At 41.7% G+C, this 23,698-nt stretch overlaps 3 protein-coding genes across 5 annotated transcripts in view; 2 read left to right on the plus strand and 1 right to left on the minus strand.

Annotated features, from left to right (window-relative positions):
- Nucleotides 1–13,133, plus strand: part of dpf2 (D4, zinc and double PHD fingers family 2) — a 24,798-nt gene extending 11,665 nt beyond the window's left edge. The window contains exon 13 of one of the 2 annotated variants that reach the window (XR_006924390.1): nt 13,001–13,133. The gene's annotated coding sequence lies outside the window, so the exon portion shown is untranslated. The remainder of the gene's footprint in view (nt 1–13,000) is intronic. The other variant, XR_006924391.1, reaches the window with a different exon arrangement.
- Nucleotides 613–4,404, minus strand: chrm1b (cholinergic receptor, muscarinic 1b). The gene is made up of 2 exons (XM_046839465.1): nt 3,990–4,404; nt 613–2,694 (listed from the first exon to the last, which is right to left on the minus strand). Exon 2 carries the CDS (start codon nt 2,648–2,650, stop codon nt 1,079–1,081), a length of 1,572 nt encoding a protein of 523 aa, XP_046695421.1. The 5' UTR covers nt 2,651–2,694; nt 3,990–4,404; the 3' UTR covers nt 613–1,078.
- myo1ca (myosin Ic, paralog a) overlaps nt 7,332–23,698 on the plus strand; it is a 27,225-nt gene continuing 10,858 nt past the window's right edge. Inside the window, exons 1-13 of one of the 2 annotated variants that reach the window (XM_046839405.1) lie at nt 7,332–7,487; nt 18,952–19,110; nt 19,571–19,686; nt 20,382–20,580; nt 20,702–20,782; nt 21,338–21,520; nt 21,640–21,738; nt 21,830–21,943; nt 22,653–22,724; nt 22,813–22,932; nt 23,214–23,296; nt 23,389–23,494; nt 23,586–23,666. In XM_046839405.1, coding sequence (XP_046695361.1) covers nt 18,985–19,110; nt 19,571–19,686; nt 20,382–20,580; nt 20,702–20,782; nt 21,338–21,520; nt 21,640–21,738; nt 21,830–21,943; nt 22,653–22,724; nt 22,813–22,932; nt 23,214–23,296; nt 23,389–23,494; nt 23,586–23,666 — 1,380 coding nt within the window. In that variant the 5' untranslated portion in view covers nt 7,332–7,487; nt 18,952–18,984. Of the gene's footprint in view, nt 7,488–13,267; nt 13,406–18,951; nt 19,111–19,570; nt 19,687–20,381; nt 20,581–20,701; nt 20,783–21,337; nt 21,521–21,639; nt 21,739–21,829; nt 21,944–22,652; nt 22,725–22,812; nt 22,933–23,213; nt 23,297–23,388; nt 23,495–23,585; nt 23,667–23,698 lie in introns of those variants that run through there. The other variant, XM_046839404.1, reaches the window with a different exon arrangement.

The following is a 23,698-nucleotide window of genomic DNA, read 5'->3' on the forward strand; positions in this document are numbered from 1 at the left end:
AGCTCACACTAGTTCCAAACAATCGCAATTAAAAAACTGAAATGGTTGTTGGTGTGAAGGTTGGCGTGGAGAACACTAGTGTCCTGCACAGAGCCCTGACCTATTGGTGCTTTATACTTGTCTCATGTACTTTACAGCACAGTCAAATTCTTACTTTGCATATCCCATCGATGTTAGGAAGCTATGGTTTATGGGCTTGTTCAAGTGCCCAAAGAGTGGGAGCTTAGCAATACTGGGGCTTGAACCCCCGACTACTTGCCCAAATTGACTTTTAGGATGAGCTCTAACTCCGATTGCACCCCACTTAACATTAGTACCTGATCTCTTTTAGCTGAACAAACACAAATGCCCACTTTCTGGAAGCCTCACAAGAAGGCGGAAGTGTTATTTTAACTACATCTTGAAGACAATCGTTGGTGGGGTGCAAACTTTTGGCTGCATGATTTGTTTTTGTTTTGGCTGTTCTTGTTAATTATGACCTGAAAAGCAAACACTGGTCATCATGATTCATTAAATATCCTTTATATTATTAATATGAAATATAGCATGCTCGTGACATTTGGTGTTTTTTTTTTTTTTTTTTTTGGTTCATAGTTCTGTGTCAGTTCATAACAAGGAAGGAGCTGTCGCGTAGCTCGTGCGATTACCGGCGATGGAAAGAATCTTGGAATCGCTGGAACGACTTGTTCAAAGGGGTCGTGTATAGGAAACACAGGAGAGCCTGTTATTTTAGTCATCTTTTCCTGTCCTTCTTTTTTTCTCCTTCAAATGGCGCACAGCCGAGACGTTCAAGTTGGTAGGCAGGAATTGTGAAAGATACACTGCCGGATGATGGACGAAAGACATTGAGCATAGCAGTGCTTTCATAAACAGAGCAAAATATATCTAAATGTAGCCTGCGAGAAGTCAGGAAACAAGAGAAAGTACCCTGGTGGCCCCTCATGTTCAGGCATATATTATCCAGAACAAGCTTTCAATGCTTTTTGACCAGGTGCCTGGTCATGCAGAACAACCCTCTGAGTGGGCAAACTCTGGTTCTTTTTTACATTAAGGTTTTTACATCAATGCAGTTTATTCTTTATACCGTGCTGCATGACTTGTTTGGCTTCACGGAGGCATGACGGCTCTGGTCACTTGTTTGCCACTTTTTGGCATCTCCACGTCGACAAAGTAGCAGCGTTTTAAAAGTGACCCGGAAGGACTCGTTACAGAGAGCATAGCACATGGGGTTGACTGTGCTGTTGACGTAGCACAACCAGTATCCCAGTTGCCACAGCTTTTCGGGGACGCAGTATGAAATGGATGCCAGGACCATGATGTTGTATGGAGTCCATGTGAGGATAAAAGCCAGTAAGATAGCACTCAGCGTCTGTGCGGCTTTCTTTTCCCGGATGATCGTGTTGATTCGCCTTTTGCTTTTGGGCTGCTTTGGGAGGCTCAGGTCCAGCAGCCTGTTCTTTTTTAGCAAAAGATGCCTGGAGGGTTGACCGGATAACGGATCGGCAACATGTGCAGCTAACGCTGGAATTTCCTGCAGCTCCTTGAGCTTAATTACCGCAGAGTTCGATGTCGATGCTGTAGTTGCTTCGCGATCGTGTTTTTGCTCTTCCTCACTCGTCGATGACGTCCCAGCCTCGTCATCATCCTCGATGTTCCAGCTGCTGCTGCTGCAGGCCTCTCTGTAATTGATTTTGCTTGGTGGTGGCAGAATGGCTGGATTTCCCAAAACCAAAGGATGTTCCTGCTTTTGTCTTGCTGGAAAGCACCCAACTGATGTTTTCCCAGCAAGCTCTCGAGCCTTTCTTGGATGTGTCTCAGTGGAGCTGCTCAGACTGCTCCGGGTACTGTTGGACCACTTGTTGTCTACTTTTACTGAGCTACTCTGACTACTACCGACAGACCCGACAAACTTGGCCAGTCCTTTTGCTCTATTCTCAATCTCCCAGTAAATTTGCCAGTACAAAATGATCATGATGCTGACTGGGAGGTAGAAAGCCGCTATGGCTGTTCCAACGGTTAATGATGGCACCGTTAGAAATGGGATTGAGCAGTTCACCTTGTCCTCTGGTGTGCCTTGGGAATCAGGCCAAAACAAAATTGCAGGTGCCCAAAGTACAAAAGAAACCACCCATGCTAATGTGATCAGTGCCGCTGCTTTTCTGGGTGTCCGTTTGGCTCGATATGTTAATGGTCTGGTTACGGAAAAGTACCTGTCGAAGCTGATTACTAGGAGGTTCATGACGGAAGCGTTGCTCGCAGCATAGTCTAATGCCAACCAGAGATCACATGCCAAATGTCCCAACATCCAGCGACCCATTATGATATTGGCTGTATAGAGGTTCATAGAGACTGTGCCCAAGATCAAATCAGCAATTGCCAAACTCAAGAGATAATAGTTACTAATGGTTCTTAGTTTCCGGTTGAGCCGGAAGGAGACGAGCACTAACAAGTTGCCCACGATGGTGATGAACGACAGTGTTCCTGTCACAAGAACGATTAAGGCCACCTCCCAAGGATGATGACCTCCCAGTGGTCCAAGATCTACTGTCGTGTTGGAGGCCTGGGATTCGCAGGTGTGGCTCATGGTTTTTCCACCATGAAGTTCTCGAGGAAAAGGCTTGTTCGTCAGTAGTGTTTGAGAGTCTAGCATCCGGTGTGGCTGCCTTTCGGAGAATGTGGCGGTTCCTCATTTTTCTGATGAGAACAAGAGAACATAGGTAGGTTTTTAGTTAAGCGCAATAACACGGGGACCTCATAAAAGGTTTATCAAGACCACACTGAAATGAGAGTCCTCTTTGTGCCAGGAATTTTCGTTCACTCTTACACATTTAAAGATCTTGGCAAACTAAATGACAGTACTGGAATTAAACGTGCAAATCAACAGTTGGCTGGCTGCTTGTGAAACCTTCCTTTTATAACCAAGTGTGTTTAATATGTTTTATGTTTACCCAAACTACAAGGGAGGGGGTTTGGCGAAGGAGGAAATACTCTGTTCTAATGCTCAGGAGACTTACGTGGATATTACTATTGACATATGCTTGTTTTGAAGCCTTCGGCACCCAACCCTAAACACGTTATCACCTCGTTCTAGATAAGCCATATTCCTTCTGATGGCCACTTCATCAAAACAAGTCCTAAAATGAAACATACTTGATTGTCACTCGTTAAGAACACGAAGCATCCTCCGTTTACCTGCTCTGTTTGATGTACTCAGGGCCGTGTTGACTTGCATTAACCCGGCCACATTTGCTTAAAGATAAGTCGCCTTTTAATTACCTGGTGGGAAATAAGGGTCGCACTTGCACGGTCACGTACGTCAGAAAGCTGTGTCCTCAACCAGGCTAAAAACAGTGACATTAGTGCAAGGATTTCAGACCCTCAGTCAGACCAAAGTGATAGAATCGCATGGCCGATTTTGGACTCATTTCCTAAATTGGAGCGGCGTTTGTTTTTTTCGTTTTTTTTTTTTTTTTTTGTGTTTTACACGTGGGTCAGTAAACCCTCCGGCGTGCTCAGTTTATTTAAGCAGAATAGAGTGCGTCTGGGTTGATATTCGGCCGTGATGGTTCATTTGTCTTCCGCGTCGTCAGAGCCGCGTTGTAGCTAATGCCATTTCAAACATTCTCGCATGATTCATCTCGGCCTGTTCTTTTCGGAGACCGGATTAGTCAACCCCAACCCCTCCTCCTCTTAGATACTGTAATATCGATTCCTTTTTTTAAATGTATTTTTCTAACTTGAACTCAAACCAGAATCAAACACTACTCTGCTTTGTAGTACAGTATTTACACCAAAATCAGAAGACAGTCTCAGAAAAGAAAAAAAGAAAAATCTACAAAAAAAAAATTTTTTGTAGATTTACTACTACCTATTCACAGTATAAATATTTATATATATATATATATATATATATATATATATATATATATATATATATATATATATAAATTATAATCTACATAAACTATAATTGCATTGTCCACACTTACCATTTCCCAAGACTCTTTCAGCCAGTGATGAAAAGTGGAAAAGTAAACCGCTTCCTCGTCCAGCATCATCAGATCTCTGCCACCTTGTTCAGAAATCTCGCTGCACATTCCCTCAATCATTTCAAAACTTTGGGTGTCTTTTAACCCACATCCTGATGCGTTTAACCCTTTGTATAATATCCATGCAGTGGACTGAGTTAAAGGGGGGAAAAAGAAAGAACAACCCCGAGGGCACGAGCTTGCTCCAGCTGTGTCCTAACACGCCAGAGGTTCAGAGCTAACTGTCAGAATCAGTGTGAAAGGCGCACACATGCGCCACCGGCGGGAAGCTGGTGATGAGCCGCAGGTGTCTGCTCGGGCCGTGTTTACCCTCTGCAAAAAAAAAAAAAAGGTGGGAGGAAAGAAAGAAGGGTCGAAGTAAGTAAAGACAAAAGGAAGAATGGGAAGGGAAGAAAGAAGGAGTGAAGGAAGAATGGTGAGAAAAAAGAAAGAAGTAAAACAAAATAATGGAAGGGAGGAAAGAAAGAAGGACAGACAGAAGGATGGAAGTAAAGAACGAAGGACTGTAGAAAGCAAAGACAAAGAATGGGTGTAAGGGAAGAAAGAAGGAAAGACAGAAGGATGAAAGGGGAAGAAAGAAGAAAGATAAAGACATGGAAGGGAAGGAAGAAGGACTGAAGGAAGGAAAGACAAAAAGAAGGATGGAAAGAAAAAAAGCATGGAAGGGAAGAAAGAAGGACTGAAGGAAGAACACATAAGGATGGAAAGAAAAAAGGAAAGGCCAAAAGAAAGATTGAAGGGAAGAAAGAAGGCTTTATATTTAAAGCTTTATATTTAGGGGTCCAAGCACCAAAATCGATTCAGACTCAATGTAAATTTTTTTTAAAATAATTTGTAAATAAACAAATCCACACATCAAAAAATATTTGTTTGTTTGGTAATTAAAAAATATTTGAGAAATATCGTTATTTTCAGGTCATCCTGCTCTGATATCATTTCACCCCTGATGTATAATATCGCGGTGTTTATGACTCCCTGACACACACTGCTGTTTACGCCAGGACGAGCAATAAACGCTAATCACACCTGCTAACCCCCTCAGTGACGTCCAATCACAGCTAATTTCCTCAGGCGCCATGTTGGACTGTGCACGTAATTACAGTAAAAAGCGCTCGCTGTATTTGCTCGGCAAACGCCAGCTCGCGAACGACCCTCGAGTTCATATGCGTGTTGTAAAGTTCTCATTTCGCCGAACCCGTCGTAAAACTGTTTTTCAATTTCCTCAGGTGCGAACCGGGGAAGATTCTGAGCGAGGAAGAATAGCGGAGTGTGTTTGTTTAAAGGAGGATCCTTCACTTTGGGCCGGTGGAAGATAATTAAAGATGGCGGATAATATTAGCTAAACCCGGAATGCTATATATGGCGAACCTGACTTTTCGTGCAATATGTTGGAGACACAATTAACCTTCTCTTGAACCCTACTGAAGACCCTCTGGGATGAATGTGAATGCTGACTGCACCACAGGCCTCCTCATCTCACCTTCATCAGAATCTGACTTTACCATCACCCTTGTGGCTGCAAGAATCTCCACACAAACCTAGTGGAACATCTTCCCAGAAGACTGGAGGTCATTATAACAGAAAAGGGAACTACATGTAAAACGGGACGTTCTTAGGTGTGTGTGTGTGTGTGTGTGTGTGTGTGTGTGTGTGTGTGTGTGTGTCAGAGGCCACACAGTGAGTCCTGTTTATGTAATACCATGAGCTTTAGTTTACTGAGGAGGAAGAGGAATGGCTAGTGTGCATGGGCTTGTGTGTGTGTGTGTGTGTGTGTGTGTGTGTGTGTGTGTATATACATAATCATGTTTTGAGACTTTAATACAAGCAAAAGTGAGGCATAGCTGCCCACTGCCGCCCCCAAACACACAAACACACACACACACACACACACACACACTTGGGTATGGAGCTCCATAACCTTTTTATTCTCACACTATCCAGTCCTGGCCTGAAGTGGAAATTTCATGCAACTGCATCCAACAACATTTTATACATTGGTGTCTGGCTGGAAAAGTCAGGTGTCCCAATAGTTTTGCCAAAACAGTGTAAATAATATTCTGGGAAAAGTGAATAGAAAACACAACAGAACACAATAAAAAAAAAAAAAAAAAATTGATAATGAAATGATGAAGACTAAAACAAAAATGACTCACACGAGGTCACGCCATCAAAAGAGGTTTTTCTGTTTACCTGTAGGGGGCAGCAGATGCTTTCTTTTGACTAAAACGCATTGGGACAAAAACTTGAAAGGAACCAGACACAAAAAGGGAACCCATGTCCATCAGGGTGACACCGAATGTCCACTCATTACAGTTCAGTCATTGTTGAGGTTATAAACTGTTCACAGATGGACGCTGATCATATTAATTACAGATGAAATCCAATGTCATGGTTTAGATGTGATTACTATCCATAAATCTGTCATGCACCTTCAGGATGTGTGTGTGGAGAAGATCCTTAGCAGCAGTGAGTGTTCAACTGGTGAGAACTCCATCAGATACCTAAATCCACCAAAAACATGATCTCTCTCTCTCTCTCTCTCTCGTTCTAAATGCTCGAGATACAGAAAGAAAGAAATCATGCTCTTTATTTTATTAGTTTATTGGTAGATTAATGTTGTGGAAGGTCCATGAAACAGAAATCATAATGATGATGCATTGGGATTAGTGTCTGATTCCTCTATCTATCTATCTATCTATCTATCTATCTATCTATCTATCTATCTATCTATCTATCTATCTATCTATCTATCTATCCATCCATCCATCCATCCATCCATCCATCCAACCAAAGTTTATCAGTGATCCAGTGGTCAGTGGGCTATGGCCAGAACTCTCTAAAATTGTATGAGGAAGAACCCTTGAGAGGAACCAGAATCTGAAGAGAACCTTATCTTCATCTGGATGTTTCTGTAATACTGGACATTGTTTTGTCCATGAGGATCTAACCGAGACCAAACCATGAACAATAGACGGTGTCCCATAGCGGAAAACAAGAGTCGTAAAGATCTCCCTCACTCTCTGTTTTTCTGGAAAGAGAATGACAGGAAGCCATTTGTGAAAACGGTTCATGTGTTGGGTGTGGAGAATCTCTGGATAAGAAAAAGAAAAGAAAAAAAAAAAGAGAAAGATTTCCATGCGATAGAAGACAGCTGCAGAAAAACAAAGCACAGACAGACGGAGAGAAGCCTACAGAGAAGAACCTCTCCTCCACATATTACCTATTTTACTTTATTATTATTATTATTATTATTATTATTATTATTATTATTATTATTATTATTATTATTACTATTAACCCCCCCAACCACCCCCACCCCGCGAGGAGTCACGTGGTTCCCTCCTGCCGCTCTGCAGGTGAAGTGAAACGTGAAGCGCGCGCGCACGGCGTAACGGTCGTCTCTGGCAGGAGGGCTCGAGCCTTCACCTGACAAACCAGGTAAAAAAAAAACAAATATATATTTATTTATAAATATAATAAAAATAACTATTTAAAAAGCGATATTTTTGCGATATTTTTTCATTCCGTTTATCCGCTTATTTATCGAATAATTTGCTTATTTTTTACTCTTAATTTTTCTGTCACGAATGATGCAAACTTTAAACATTTATACGTTTCATTATTTTATCTTTATAAACTTATGAATGTGTTTCCCAAGAAATGTTCGTGAATTTATATTTCTATGTAAATTGAAATTTTCTGAAAGGAAGTGTTTTTTTTTAATGGTCAAAACCTATGAATGTATTTTTCCTCAGAAATATGAAGTAAAATGGCGTTAAAAAAACCCTGAGGTAATTAGTGTATTAGCAGGTAATAAAAAAATGATTTGTAGAAAATAAATCAAGTTAAAAAGAGATATTGTTATTAACTTATTAATAGAAAGTGGTTTTATTGTTTTTTTTATTGAATATTTAAATTAGTTTATTATTATTACTCAATTAATGTCATATGATAGAAAACTGAGGACTGAAAATGGTCCATCTTCCAGAATAACAGCATCAGATTAACATAATTCACTTCAGTCCCCAAATTCTGCGAGCTACAACACCCTTGTTATCTGCAGGGACATGTGATGGAAGTCCAAAAGCCAATTCTGATATATGTGCTTTCTGTCCTCTTCTACATACCCGAGCTTACAGAAGCCAGTGATTGGCTGGCGTCGCTGTGATTGACAGGAGAGCTCCTGATGGGCGTCGAAGTGTTACGCTGGTTGATCTTGCGTTTCTGATGAAAGAGAGCGTTTTTCTTTTCTTCAAATAGAATATTTCGGAATATTTTATATTCCTTAAATTCATCATATTTGTCCTTTTCCCCAGATGTTACCATTGATGGATCTCAGGTTGACCCAACTGACATATTTTGCAGCCATAGTTCTAAATCTGACCTACATATTTTTTCATATACTCTCTCCCTCGCTCTCTCTCATTCTAACACACACTTCATTGTGCTCCTGTTTTACAACCCCACAGGCAACCAGGGTGGAGATCTAAAAAAAAAAAACCCTAAATAGTTCTGCACAGATCTTTGGGCATTTCTCAACAGAAATATGCTTCCATTTTCATTCACAGCTCTTATCCACAGCACCTTACATTTATCCCATTCATGCAGCTATGGAGTTAAGGGCCTTGCTCAGGGGCCCAGGATTAGCAGCTTGTTGTGGCTGTGATTTGAACTCACAACCTGGAGATCCAAAGCTCCCACCTTCACTGGAGTGTGTTTGAGGACCCGTGCAATGTGAAGGCACACAACGAATCTCATCTTGAGGTGTTTATCTTGCAGTTTCATGAACTCTCAGGATGTGTTTAACTTCTCTTTCTGACTCCGGCCCACAGAGTGACCACGAATTATGGAAGAGAACTCCACCCTTCAATAGCAGAACCATGTTTGAAAGATTGGTGTGTATGGCTGAGTGTGTGTGTGTGTGTGTGTGTGTGTGTGTGTGTGTGTGTGTGTGTGTGTGTGTGTGTGTGTTTTAATGGTCTGTGGTCAATTATCTTTAAAAACATTAAAGGAATCCCATTATTAATTAAACTAAATTTATTCTAAGGACCAAAAAACCATGTGACGTAAATACCTTGAATGTACTTCCTGTTATAAGAAAACGCTTTCTTTTTTGGATCAGCTCTGAGTGAAGGTGTTGCCTCTCTTGAGCTAACTGTTGTCTTTTCTATTTCTCTCAAGCACACCACGATGGAGAAGGCGGTAGGTATAGCAACTGTGCATGCCAACGTTCTTTTTACGTTTTATCCCCAAGTCAACACAGGTTTTGCCCTGTGCCCTGCAACGATCACCAGTCGAGGAGAAAACCTGTGTGTGTGAGTGATCTCCTGAGCGATAGTCGCTCTGCATGCTCGCTTCACTTCACTGCTCCATGCTCATGAATAGCCTTGTGTACACTCACATTCATTACACTCTGAGCTCACTTTAGCGATTACACTCGCCGACACGGCTCCGTCTCTCGCTCAGCTCGGCCACGCTCGAGGACTTTTCCTTTGTGAGTATCCGGATTGAATGCACGGGTAAGGTGAGAGTGGGGTAATGAAAAGGTCTACTGTAGGACATGAGAGGGCTGTTCATTCCCAGCAGACTCCGAACATTACAGTTATTCTCAGTTGCTTTGGCGCATCTCTCAGATCGGACATAAAATTCTCAAAACCACTTGTTCAACCTTCACATCATGTCGTCACGTGTCATAGAAACAATTTCTCATCACTTTGAACAAATTGAAAAAGCTTTGGCACGTTCGTTTAATTAATTGCGTTCAATTGTCTGTTGTTTACGTCATGCGGTTAAAAATATATTAGTCTGGTTCTCACTTGATTATACTTAAACCCCTGAAACATCTCGGCATCAGTTCATTGGATGCGCGAATGATTAAAACCAGACGTTATAATCTATCAAGCTGAGATTTCTATTCTTTTTGTAAATGTGTCTTGATTTAAAGAATTGTGCAGATGAATTTTGAATGTCACTATTAAAGACAAGTGTACGGCATCAAGATCAACCAATGATCAACTCGTTCTCATAAACAGGTCAAATTTAAATCTCGTTAACCTTCAATTGGTGACAAGTGAAACACAGAATTATCATTTCTGGAAAAAAAAAAACAAGAAATCAATGAACTCTAGTACAGTAAAGACTCAATATCCCACATACAGTCGTGTACATTTGTGCTGTCGAAATTCATACAGTAGAATTTGTGCCTTGTGCATTTTCACTCATTGTATTTCAAAACATTGTTTACATCAGGAAACACTGAAACCGTCATACTGACAAAGTGAATAAACATTTTGACGATCTTGTTTGTAAACAATTACAAATGGATTTGCAAAAATGACGATGTGGAGGTTCAACGAGTAGTTTTGAGAATTTCCTTTGAACTTCAAAGTAACAGAAAAACTGTACAAAAAAACAAAACCTAATGGAGATCAGAGAGCATAAAAAACACAATAGGATTTGGAATGGTAGGAGGATGGACAAATGAGGTGCACCGGTCAAGGTCAGATCGCTCTGAGACGTCCTGATGAATTGATTTCGGGGGCCAATGGTTCTCTGGGCAATAAACTGTATGTTGCTTTTCTCATCCACTGGGTTTGTAAACGTGTTTATTTACTGCCATGAGCATTTTAATGATTTTTAGGCGCATATTTCTTTGTTTTGGCGGCCTGAACCGTGTCCTGAGTGTCGTCGTGAGGCAGGAGAGGAACCTGTTCAAGATCTCCTCCAAGACTGTTTTTGTAGACTAGTAAGAATCTGTGGACTGGAAAGGGATTCGGACATTTATTTCGCAACCCGCATTAATAAGAGTCTAAAAATTCGTCACCAGGGACCTTAGGGACGGGGGGTTGCAGTTGGTAAGATCTGTGAGTCTGTGTTTGGTAAGATCGTCGTTCGCGAAAAAAAAAACGAGACATTGATGCAAAACCGAACTTGGCTTCACTGACCAAATATGAAACTGCTAACCTGAGCCAAAGATCTAACCTGATACACACAGAGAAAGTGTGTGTGTGTGTGTGTGTGTGTGTCAGGTCAGTTTGTAAGGAGGAAAGACAAAGATGGTTTTGTTTCTAGTCTTGTTTACTCTGCATTTCATCATATTTGAATCCTAAGACTGGTTATGTAATAACTCTAAGTGTGTGTTTTTGTGTGTGTGTGTGTGTGTGTGTGTGTGTGTGTGTGTGTGTGTGTGTATTTGTTGCTGGTCTCTATGGTTACCCTGCCAATCATCACAAAGTGCTGGTCATGAGCACGGCTATGAATAATTTATTCTTCCCTGCTGTGTGTATGTGTGTGTGTTGACCTTTTTATCTTCTGAAGTGTTCACATTGCTTCAATTAAGCAACTGCCATCAATCTAATAAATATATGCCTTGATGACGACGATGGCGATAAAGGCGACAATGATGAATGGTTTCCAGTTGGTGAAGCGTGCCGTAGTGGAACTGCTGATTCAGTGATAAATTCCTTGCCCATCAGTCAGATCATGTTTGCTGGTTGCTCAGAAATGCGACACCATAACGCAATAAAGTCTCAAGAACTAGTGAGCTAGAGTATTCTTACAGATACAGTGAGTATAAAACTTCCTGTATAAGGGATCACTCTGTCCTTTTTTGGACAGAAATTTTTTGTTGTATCGCATCTTTGGCCAAATTGTGGCTGTAACTGGGACAAGGTTTCATGGGAACTTTCTACCTTTCTACCACATACATGCTGATTAATGCGTGTTGTGTAACAAATTTAAATATTTGTCTTGGTAAGGCTGAAGCATGCAGGGTTGGATCTTTTTCTGGTTGCTGAAGGAGAGAAAAACATACTGGCACAAAATGTATCTTGATGTCATTGCTATCGATGGCCTGGAGTCAAGAGGAAAACATCAGAAATGTTAGGGTTTTTGTGCGCCTGGTGTTGGTTGTAGATCTTCGAGCTGGTGTTAAGTGTGGTAGATCTAAGAGTTGGGGTTGGTTGTTAACTCCAGAGCTGGGGCTGGTTGTTGACCCAAATGCTGGTATTGATTGTTGACCCTAGAGCTGGTGTTGATTATAAACACCAGAACTTTGGCGAATTGGTCAATTCGCCAAACACACACATCACAAGTCATGATCATTATGTCCATGACTAGAAGAGGAGAGGAGAACATGTTACCAAGCTTTTTAAAAAAACATGCTTGATAACAGACAGCAGGCATCAGGAGGATCCCTCAAGCATAGGAGGAGGTTTACAGCTCTATGAAAATATGAAAATCCAACTCTGGTTTGCATTTTTATCAACTGCAGCTACCAGTATCACGCTTTCCTGAACCTTATTTTCCTCTCAGGTATCCGCAGAAATGAGATTAATAATAGTTATAAAAAAGTTTTATTTTGACTCTAATAGTGATGAACTCCAGAGAGATTGCTTACAAGAGACAAAAAAAGACAGAAACTGCTACAAAAGTGAACTCAGAGGTTGTGATGTTTTTCAGAATATCCACGGTAACACTGTTGTGTGTACTGAATATTACTGAGATATCGTATAGTTGTATAAACGGCACATAGCCTGTTCTGTAGCACATGCCGATTACAGCGAGTGTTTCTGCAGAGAAATGGCGATATTTTTTTTAGCGCACTAATGTGTCCTGGCATGTGAAGGAGTGGGGAAAAGCTGGAGCGAGAGAGGGAGGGAGGGAGGGAGAGAACAGAAGGGTGGAAAGGAAAGGGGAAAAATGCTCTCAGGCGGAGTCATGGGATTTGTTTGGATCTTTTGGATACATGGCGCTCATGGCGATGGGATGAAGGCCACCACAGACTGTGTGGATTTTTCTGGAATCTGCTTTCATTCCTTTTTCCCCCCATGTAACCCCATGTCCTCTGTCCTCTCTCTTTTGCTATGGATAAAGTTTTTCTTCTTGGGTTTTCCTTTTTGTTTGTTGTTCAAAGAGTGACTCATTCCAGCTGCTCGAATGTTTCAGGATAGAGAGAGAGAGAGAGAGAGAGAGAGAGAAAGGGGAGCAGCGTAATTGAAATCCACTCATTATAGAGGCTTGTGTGCATTACTCTGTTTTTCCGTCAGGAGAGAGGGAACACGTTCATGTGAGGGGGAGAGAGAGGGAGGGAGGGATAGAGTGAGTTTAAGTGTAGAGATGAAGGATTTCTGCAAGTAGAAAAGCTGGTCAGGTTTGACGGTGTGTTTTTCAGAGTGTGTTGGGTAGAGAATTTTGAAGGAAGACCCGTCTGTAAGGAGATGCACACACTCGCTGAGGTGCTGCTGACCGTCTGTCAAACAAACTCGCAGGATTAACAAGGAAGAACTGGTGAAAAAAAACGAAGGATTACTGAAAGAGAGAGGCAAAAGAAGAGAAGAATGAGGTACATTGGCAGGGTAAGACAAGTGTTTCTGTCTTTCTTTCTGTGTGTGTGTTTGTGTGTGAGTGTGTGAGTGTGTGTAGGGGGGTATTTAGTCGTTTGTTGGGGACAAATATTTTGATATTTGATATTTTTCATATTTACTACCCCTAGTTTAAAATTAAATTGGTTAAGATTAAGTAATGAGGTTAAGACTAAGATTAAATTAGTTAAATTTAAGGATATGACGTTGGGATTAAGATTTATGGGGTTAGGGTTAATTATAATAAATGTAAGATTAGGTTAGGTTTGAGATTAAGATCAGGGTTACTGTGGTTAGGTTTGAGATTAGGATTAGGTTTACTGTGGTTAGGATTGAGATTAAGTTTAGGTTTATTGTGGTTAGGATTGAGATTAAGTTTAGGGTTACTGTGGTTAGGATTGAGATTAAGATTAGGGTTACTGTGGTTAGGGTTGAGATTAAGATTAGGTTTACTGTGACATTAAGTTTAGGATTACTGAGATTATGATTTGTGTTGTACTGAGGGTTAAGGTTAGTGTGTGTCTGTGTGTGTGTGTGTGTGTGTGTGTGTGTGTGTGTGTGTGTGTGTGTGTGTGTGTGTGTGTGTGTGCGCGTCTGAACCAGCATCTGCACTGCAGGCTTTAGCTGTTGCTCCATTACCCTTTTGTACTGTCTGGAGATGATTTCAGGATTCTTTCATAATCTCGAGCAGTAAATTCTTTCCCACAATCCCAGTCAGTGTGCAGGAGGCAGTCGGGTTCGGTGTAAGGGCGCAGGACACAGTGCCCTCATCAGGGCTGTGAAGCAGAAAGAAAGACCCTTATATGGGAAAGCCAGAGACTTCTAAAAGCAGAAAGGCCCACGTCCAAATTCTCTCAAAACAGCATGAGTAACAGGATTTGTAGATGATATGTGTGTATTAAGATCACATGGTAATGCAGTCACAAAGAAAAATAATGCAGGATGAAGACTGTGGTAAGTGGTTAGGGCTAGAGCTACTTTAGTTTTCATCTCCAAACTGTGACTGATTACAATAAATACATTTTAAACTAGTTAATATAAAGAAACTCTTATGATTGAAGACGAATTAGTTTGAGGTTAATAGAGTAAATGCTTTATGGTGACACAAGGGCTGATATTCAGATTGACACACAGCCACATTAAACCTCCCCGAGGAATTAAAGAGTGCTGTTGGATTCTCCAAGCTGATTGGTCAGTAGCTGCTGGTCCATATTCTATAACAGCAGCTCTAGCAGGTTTCTGCTGCAAGTGCTTTATTTACAATATTATTACTCACACTGACACTGCGTTGCATAAATCCTCTGAAATAACAACCATTTTGAGATGTTATCTTAGAGTTCAGAACCTTCTTTCAAACAGCTGACGTTCCTCTCGCGAGTCTAAACACAAATCGAGTGTTTCTCCACAGCGCTCGGTTGTAAAAAGTGCTTCCATATGTACACTGTAGAAAACCAGATGTTTAAGTGATGCCGATTTGCCACGCGTTGGTTCCTACCTGGAAAAATCCATTGTGCTGGAATAACAGTGCAGATGTGAGCGCTAAATCTACCAGGGCCTTCAGAGAAACGCTGTAGCTGTAAATCTAGCACAGGATGCACAAGACGTTACTGCTTTATTTAGCGTTCTTGCACTTTGCTAACAAGTTAGAACTGATACTTAGCGCCATTATGACTTTTTTAAGTCATAATGAGATTGTTTTTTTATATATATATTTATTAGCTTTTTAAATTTATTTATGAGAAGTCATCAATTAAATGGTCTAAAAGCCTTTTTGTGCAAACACAGTGGACGTTGTGAAATCTGACACGTTATAAATTGCTGTGATTGTGTGTTGACACACTGATTTGCATAAGGAAACGCCCTCCAAATTGTGTACCTGGGAAATAAGCCACTCCCCTTTTGAAACCCCAGTAGAACGCATATATTTCAATGTGTTCAATGTTGTTATGTTACAGTCATATACTACAGTTATTGAAATTGATTCATTTTTTTCATGAATCTACAATCCGTAGCCATAATGACTAATGAGTGAAAACAGAATTCTTGAAAAATTAAAAACACGTAAATAAGCATTGAGCACTGAGTAGTTGAAGCTCCTTTGGCAGCAATTTTATCCTCGAGTCTTTTTGGGTATGATGCAACAAGCTTTTCACACCTGGATAGGGGGATTTTTCTTCTGTCTTCAAGGCAAATAATCTCAAGATGGGTTCAGGGTGAATGTGGACCATCGATGGACAGCCACTTTCAGGTCTTTCCAGTGATGCACAGTAGGGTTTTTTAACACACCCCTCAACGACTATTTACTCAGTCATTAATCATCATGAGGAAAAGGTGCATGTTTATAGAGTTCTACATTTCAACCAGCCAAACGTCCGATAAAGACGAGTCGTTTGTGAACGAGTCGTTCATTTTGAACGAATCTTTAATGTGAATCAGAAGAGTGATTCGCTCAAGATGCGCATGAGCAAAGCATCGCAAAATAGGTTATAAACAGAACAGAGTAGTTTACCTCTCGACTCTTCTAGACCGAGTCGTTCATCACGTGACTCCTGTAGACGCTATGCAGTGCATTACACGGGAAACAGAATTGAGTAGTTCATTTAATGAGTCCTCTGATCTGAGTCGTTCATTCTTATGTCACGTGACTCCCATATATGCTATGCAGTTGTATATACTTATATATATATATATATAAATGATCAAAGTTCAGTAGTCAAAGTTTGTGTATGTAGACGTTTCGAGGGTCTGCTTTTTGAAAAAGTAACATTTCATTTTGTTTCTGATCAAAGATTACGCAATGAATTGAATGACTAGTGATGACTAGAAGATCCGTGTATTTTGATGAACGAGATTCAAAGAACCGTCAATAACATTATCCGATCTTCTCATCACTAATATCCGAGTGCGCTCGAAAGAGTCCCTGATAATGCTTACTCCAGTTTCCCACCATGGAAAATAGTGTAGGGGCTGAGCTTTGTGTGCATGGGTTCAAAAAGGGTGAGCTCACTGAATATTCAAATCATATTTGGCTCCACCCACTTTACCGTTTCCCCCCACAAATTGTACTCAAGGTGTTTTAATGTTTTGTGATATTTCTGGATATTATATAAAGCTTCCATCAGAAAAAGTGCTATGACTTGTTTTTCCCACTTACGCTATTTTGGCAGAGACCCTTATCCAAAACCACTTACAGAACATCTGAGCAGTTGAGGGTTAAGGGTTGAGGGCCTCACTCAAGGGCCCAGCAGTGGTAGCTTGGGCTGGTGGTGCTGGTATTTAAACACATGGCCTTACGATCAAAAGTCCAATAATATAACCACTGATCTACCATCTACCCATAACAACAATACCAGATTAAACCCTGCACTCTAAGGTGGTGCGTTATGATGTCCAGGTCCACACACTTTAAATTCCACTCGTGTCTTTTAGTTTTAGTCAGTCATCGAATCGCTTTCTCTCTTTGTGCTCGAGCAGAATTTGCCTCGAGTCTTAAATGCTTTGCCTTCTGTTTAGCATCAGGTTGGAGCTGTTAGCCTGTCATGCAAAACTGCTAAAAGCTCTGACTTCTTCACGTGAGTTCATGTGGGCTTTTAAAAAACGCAGATTTCAGCCAAGAGAGAAATCTACAAATGTACGAGTTGTACACACAATTGTACAGGACGCAGTAGCATGACATTTCACTTGAACTTGGACTCTTAACCTTTAAACCTGTTCCAGCGTGACATTCGTGCACAAAGCCGGCTCCATGAAGATTTACTTTCCATGGGTTGGATATGGTGGAAGATCTCCTGCTGTAGAGCTCCAACACTAGTAAACTTTTTCAGGATAAATCTCCCATGTTTACTGCATCAGTACCCGACTTTAGCAACACCATTGTGCCTGAACCAATCTCATATAAATCTTTCCAGAAGAGTGGAGCTTCTTATAACAGCAACTGGAATCTGAATTTGGAATGGGATGCTCTTATAGGAAGCACATAGAATTTGCTCAGATTGTGTAGGTGAGATGTTCTTATGCTTGTTGCTGTTTCTGTGCAGAGCAGGAACAAACCCAAGCATTTAATTTATGACAGAGACAAAGTGATGGAGGGATGTTTGTATGTGTGAAGACATAGAAGGAGAGAGAGAGACAAAGAGAGAGTGAGAGAGAGAGTGAGAGAGAGTGTGTGTTTGGGCAAAGAAATTTGGCCAAATTAAACACAGCTAATAGAGGACAGGAGGACAGAGAAAGAAAGACAGAGAGAGAGAGAGAGAGAGAGAGAGAGAGAGAGAGAGAGAGAGAAAGGGAGGAAAAGGAGAGCCGGAATGCATATTAGGGGTGTGGTGAGTGATGCCAAAACACAAGGGTTAGGAATTTGTAAACTCGATTAGACATTCATTTGCGATCCGAACTCCATTTTTAGTTCAGGGCCTTTTCTCAGTGTGTGTGTGTGTGTGTGTGTGTGTGTGTGTGTGTGTGTGTGTGTGTGTGTGTGTGTGTGTGTTTCAGGGTGTGCCTGGTCTTCCCGTGGTACTTGAAATCTTTCCGCAACTGTTCAGCTGTCCTTTATAGCATGTGCAAAGCATCTTCATATCACACACACACACACACACACACACACACACACACACACACACACACCCTTACCTGACCAGTTAAAACTGTGGAAAGATCTGGCTATTACAGTTGAAGTGTGTAGTGTGAATATGAGTGTGTGTGTGTGTGTGTGTGTGTGTGTGTGTGTGTGTGTTTGTGTGTGTGTGTGTTTATGTGAAACAGGAAGGCCACCTGTAGTTGCCCAGGATTGAACAATACTCTGGCAGAAGAAGTAGCTGTGTGTTTTACTGTGTGTATATTGGTGTGTGTGTGTGTGTGTGTGTGTGTGTGTGTGTGTGTGTGTGTGTGTGTGTGTGTGTAGGATTTCCTTGGCTCTCTTCCATTTTTGTTCCAGAGATTCCTTTCCCCCTTTAACACAGCAGAGATAACGGAGCCGAGAGCATAACGAGATTTTAATGACTCCCTGGACACTGCTGTTCTCAGGAACACAACACTGTCTCCACTCACTTCATTGTTTACGTGTGTGTGTGTGCGCACTGAACGTTACATCAAGGAACCATCTTTACACATGTACACGACACGTTTGTTCCAAAGAGGCTGGTGAACTAAGTCCTGTTCAATAATGTGTACACATGCACACACACCCAAACTCATGCACACACACACACACACACACACACACACACACACACACACACACACACACACACACACACACTCACACCCCACGTGGAACACTGTGCTCATGCAGTTCTCAGCCCCGAATAACAAGTCAGTGACAGTGACAGCTGCAGTCACGTCGCCGTCACACAACACTGTAACGCACAAATACAGAGACCTGAATATCCTTCAACACATTGTTAATGTGTGTGTGTGTGTGTGTGTGTGTGTGTGTGTGTGTGTGTGTGTACTTGATTTATTAGTATGCCTTTCTTTTTTTGTTCCAGTTTTGAATGTAGTGCAGCTAAAATTCTCACTCTCTCTCTCTCTCTCTCTCTCTGTAGGAGGTGGAGGTGGATGGAGGTGTGAGGTTGGTGATGGAGAGCGCTCTGTCAGCGAGGGATCGTGTGGGAGTGCAGGATTTCCTGCTTCTGGAGAACTACACGAGCGAAGCTGCGTTCATTGAGAACCTGCGCCGGCGTTATAAAGAGAACCTCATATACGTAAGAACAGAGTTACAGACTTTCACCTCAAACTTCTCCAACATCTCTTAGACCTGCTCCTTAAACATCTCTTAGACCTGCTCCACAAACATCTCTTAGACCTGCTCGAAGTGCTTAAAGTGCTTTTCTAAACCATGTGATGTCCCACTGTAGCACACAAGCAGTTCCAATCCTTTTGGTTTTCTCCTCATGGTCAGAAACAAAGCTGGGGCAGTTATTTACCGGATAGGGGTATGCTAAGAGTGTTGCTATGGTTACGGTGTACTTATTAAAAACTTCAGCGCAACGATATTTAACTTTTCCCTGCCTTGAGGTGAATCACTGGGTGTTTATGGTGATCCTCAAACAGTGTTTTTTTTTGTTTGTGTGTGTGTGTGCATGGGGTGTGCGTGTGTGTGTGTGTGTGTGTGTGTGTGTGTGTGTGTGTGTGTGTGTGTGTGTGTGTGTGTGTGTCCTACAGACGTATATCGGCTCCGTTCTGGTCTCAGTGAATCCATACAAAGAGCTCGGGATCTACTCCAAACCAAACATGGAACGCTACAGAGGAGTCAACTTCTACGAGATTTCACCTCACATGTAAGTGTGTGTGTGTGTGTGTGTGTGTGTATGTGTGTGTGTGTGTGTGTGTAGGTCATGGGAATCCCGGCAAATATTCCACCCATTCTTTGGGTATGACTCATTTTTCCTGGAGACTCCAGTGATCGGATCCGAGTATTATTTATGCACACGCACACGCGCAAACGCACACACACACACACACACACACACACACACACACACACACACACACACACACACACACACACAGCGTCAGTAGGTGGAGCCCTGTTCTGGGCTCTAATTAGTTTTCCTTCCACTTTATTCCATTTCATTCACATCACGTAATCAGATTATTGTTTTAAGAAGATTCTGATACTAAAATTAAAAACATTTGCATGCCAAAGTTCATGACCTAGCGCCCTCTAGTGTGAGAACATCTAGGCATGTCTGATTAATATCTGTACTATATGGACAAAAGTTTGTTGACACCTGAACAAATAATCAATAAGTGCTTCTTTTTTTAAAATCCCATTCCACATTGAGTCTTCTTTTGCTGTTTTAATGATCTCCACTCTTCCAGGAAGATGTTCCACTAGATTATTATGTTCCACTAGATTTGTGTGGAGATTTTTATTCGCCGCATTTAAAGCTACACCATGACCCCTAGATACAAATTCCATTTTCTGTAAAAAAAGAAAAAAAAAAAAAAAAGGGTTTGTGTGTTTTGACAGCTTCGGCTTGGCGGATAACTCGTACCGAGCCCTGAGGACATCTCGTAAGGATCAGTGTATCCTGATCTCAGGAGAGAGCGGGGCAGGAAAAACCGAGGCGTCTAAAAAAATCCTGCAGTACTACACCACCACCTGCCCCACACGCAACAACACACAGTCCATCCGAGAGAGGCTGCTGCACTCCATCCCTGTGCTCGAGGTACACACACACACACACACACACACACACACACACACACACACACACACACACACACACACACACACACGATTCCATGTAAACTGACTCCCCCTCACTGTTGTTCTCTCTGCACCGGCAGGCATTCGGAAACGCCAAAACCCTGCGTAACGACAACTCCAGCCGCTTTGGCAAGTACATGGACTTGCAGTTTGACTACAAGGTTTGTTCTTGATGTTGTCGGTTTCAGTAGTTTTGCACAATAGAAGCCTGTTGACTTTATTTCTCACGATTCCGACTTGCAAAGCAGAAGTGATAGCTTATGCTACGTCTTCTCTGTTAGAAAAGAACTCAAAATCGCCAGAAATCAAGTTAAAATTGTGAAACATTAAGTCTTTTCTTGGTGTGGCTTTAATATAGCACAGTCAGAAAGACATGTAAGAAACCAGATTTGGTAGAAGACCAAATTCAAACACGATGATCATGCAGGCAGCGGACAAACGGCATCATCCAACCAAGACTTCGACCCAAAGACTAAAACATGAAGAGTCTTGAAAGAGTCGAAACACAGATTCGACCCACAAGGAAAACATGGCAGGACTTGGCTAAGATTATCTTTGTAGACCGTGTGTGCGCGCTTACATAAAAAAACAGGAAGTAAACAGGAAATCCAGCCGATTAGAACTTCAATGACAATGACGCCCGGACCAAACTTGTACTCCATCCATGAACTTTGTTAACCTCATTTGCCTTCTTGCTCCCCCGCCCTTGGGTTTAGGGTGCTCCGATCGGCGGCCATATCCTAAACTACCTTCTGGAGAAGTCTCGGGTGGTGCATCAGAACCACGGCGAGAGGAACTTCCACATTTTCTACCAGCTGCTGGAGTCAGGGAACAGCTCACTACTGATGGGGCTGGGGCTGGACGTGACAAACCCACATCACTACCGCTACCTGGTTAAGGTGTGTGTGTGTGTGTGTGTGTGTGTGTGTGTGTGTGTGTGTGTGTGTGTGTGTGTGTGAGTGTGTGGTAGATACAGAATAAGTTTGGATGTATATGTTTTTGTATGTCTCTCTGTCAGGGTAATTGTCCAAGGGTGAGTTCCATCAATGATAAGAACTGCTGGAAAGCCGTAAGTAATGGTCTCACCGTGATCGGCTTCAGTGAAGAGGAAGTCGAGGTGAACAAGCTGCACGCACACTACAGACACACACACACACACATGCGTGCACACACAAACAACTTCCTGTTGTTTTCGTCTCTTTCCCCAGGAGTTACTGAAGGTCGTTGCCAGTGTTCTCCATTTGGGAAACACCCAGTTTGGAGAAGATGAGTACGGGGAGACACACTTCACCACGGAGACACGGCTCACATACCTCACAGAGGTGAGCACATTAACCGTCTCAGCTCAAATACCCAAAACCAATACTCAGGTAAGATAGACACTAGATGGGACGAAAGTATTGGGACACCTGGCTTTTCCAGCCATATGTGGTTCTTCACCAAACTGTTTCCACAAAGTTGGAGACACAATTGTATAGGACATATTTGGATGCAGAATTAGCATGAACTTTTCCCTTCAACCTTCACAGGAACATCATGACAATGCCTCTGTGAACAAAGCTAGTGGATTGGAGTGGATGATCTCCTGCTTTAGTGCAATAGAACACCTTTGGGATGACTTTACTGAATGAACCTCCACAAATCTCCACAGAAATCTGGTGGAACATCTTCCCAGAAGAGTAGAGTTTATTATAACAGCAAATAGGGACTGAATATGGAATGTTAAAAAAGGATTCTAATATAGTATAAAGTAATCTGATTCTGATTAAAGAGTTTGGGTGTACTCACCTGTCTCAGGTGAGTTTAGGCCTGTCCCAGGTATAAGACTGCTGTAGATTAGCCTGCGGTAAGCGGAATACAACACGGCCTCCAGTGGCCTCATGAGTTTTCCCAGCCTTTAAACAGCATTCTTTGCATTTCTGATATCGACTCCATTACACAATGTGGAAACAGTTCCATTTAATAAAACAGGGAAAAAAAGAGTAGATACAGACTTTGTTGTAAAAACATGAGGGTTGTGTTGTTTTGCAGCTGCTGGGTGTGGAGGGATCTGCTCTGAGTGAAGCTCTTACGCATAAGAAGATTGTTGCCAAAGGAGAGGAGGTAAACAGTTTCCTATCGGATCACATTTGTTTTTTTTTCCTAACACAGGACATATTTTGATGTATTTTCTTTTATCTGTGTCTTACAGATGATCGGCCCACTGACCCTCGAGCAGGCTCTTTCAGCTCGAGATGCTCTGGCCAAAGCTATATATGGGCGTACCTTTACTTGGCTTGTCCAGAAGATCAACCAGTCACTGGCTTTTCAGGTCTGGCAGTTTTGCAAGATGTCTCTTGCTTTTGATTTATTATTTACCAAAAAAGATTTTTAAGAAGTTAAAGAAATATTTACTTGAACCCGATTAGTTAGTAAATTAACAACATGTAACACCAGAAATCCTGTTCAGATCAGTGTATGTGTGCATTATTTGGACAAAAACACAACAGTACGCTGCCAGAAGAACCAAGATCATTGAATAATTTGTATAATCCAGGATGTTGCGCCCTCTTGTGTTACAAATATGACATTGTAATGTGGTGTTGCTTACAGGATGAAGTCTACTACACCAGCAAATGCTCCTCTGTTATCGGTCTGTTGGACATCTACGGCTTTGAAGTCTTTCAGAACAACAGGTCTGACCCTTTTCTTATTCCTAAAGGTGTGATTCATCTTCTATATACTGTATAAACGTATATATATTTATAATGATATTTTGTCTCTGTAGCTTTGAACAGTTCTGTATCAATTACTGTAACGAGAAGCTGCAGCAGCTTTTCATCGAGCTCACGCTTAAGAGCGAGCAAGAGGAGTACGAGGCCGAAGGCATCGGGGTGTGTTCCTGTTTGTATGTAAACACTAATACTGATAGAATTCCACAAATCCAATCAATACTGAAATGTTTTTTTTTCCTCCTGTGAAAAGTGGGAGTCGGTGGAATACTTCAACAACAAAATCATCTGTGACTTGGTGGAGGAGAAATTCAAAGGCATCATCGCAATCCTGGTGAGTCTGTTTGCTTCTTTTTTTTATACCTG

The sequence above is a fragment of the Silurus meridionalis genome, chromosome 25 (assembly GCF_014805685.1).
Source record: "Silurus meridionalis isolate SWU-2019-XX chromosome 25, ASM1480568v1, whole genome shotgun sequence".
NCBI classification, from domain to species: Eukaryota; Metazoa; Chordata; class Actinopteri; order Siluriformes; family Siluridae; genus Silurus; species Silurus meridionalis.

What these genes read in the sequence shown, in the direction of transcription:
- chrm1b (XM_046839465.1), bottom strand. Translation starts at nt 2,650, where the DNA reads ATGCTAGACTCTCAAACACTACTGACGAACAAGCCTTTTCCTCGAGAA.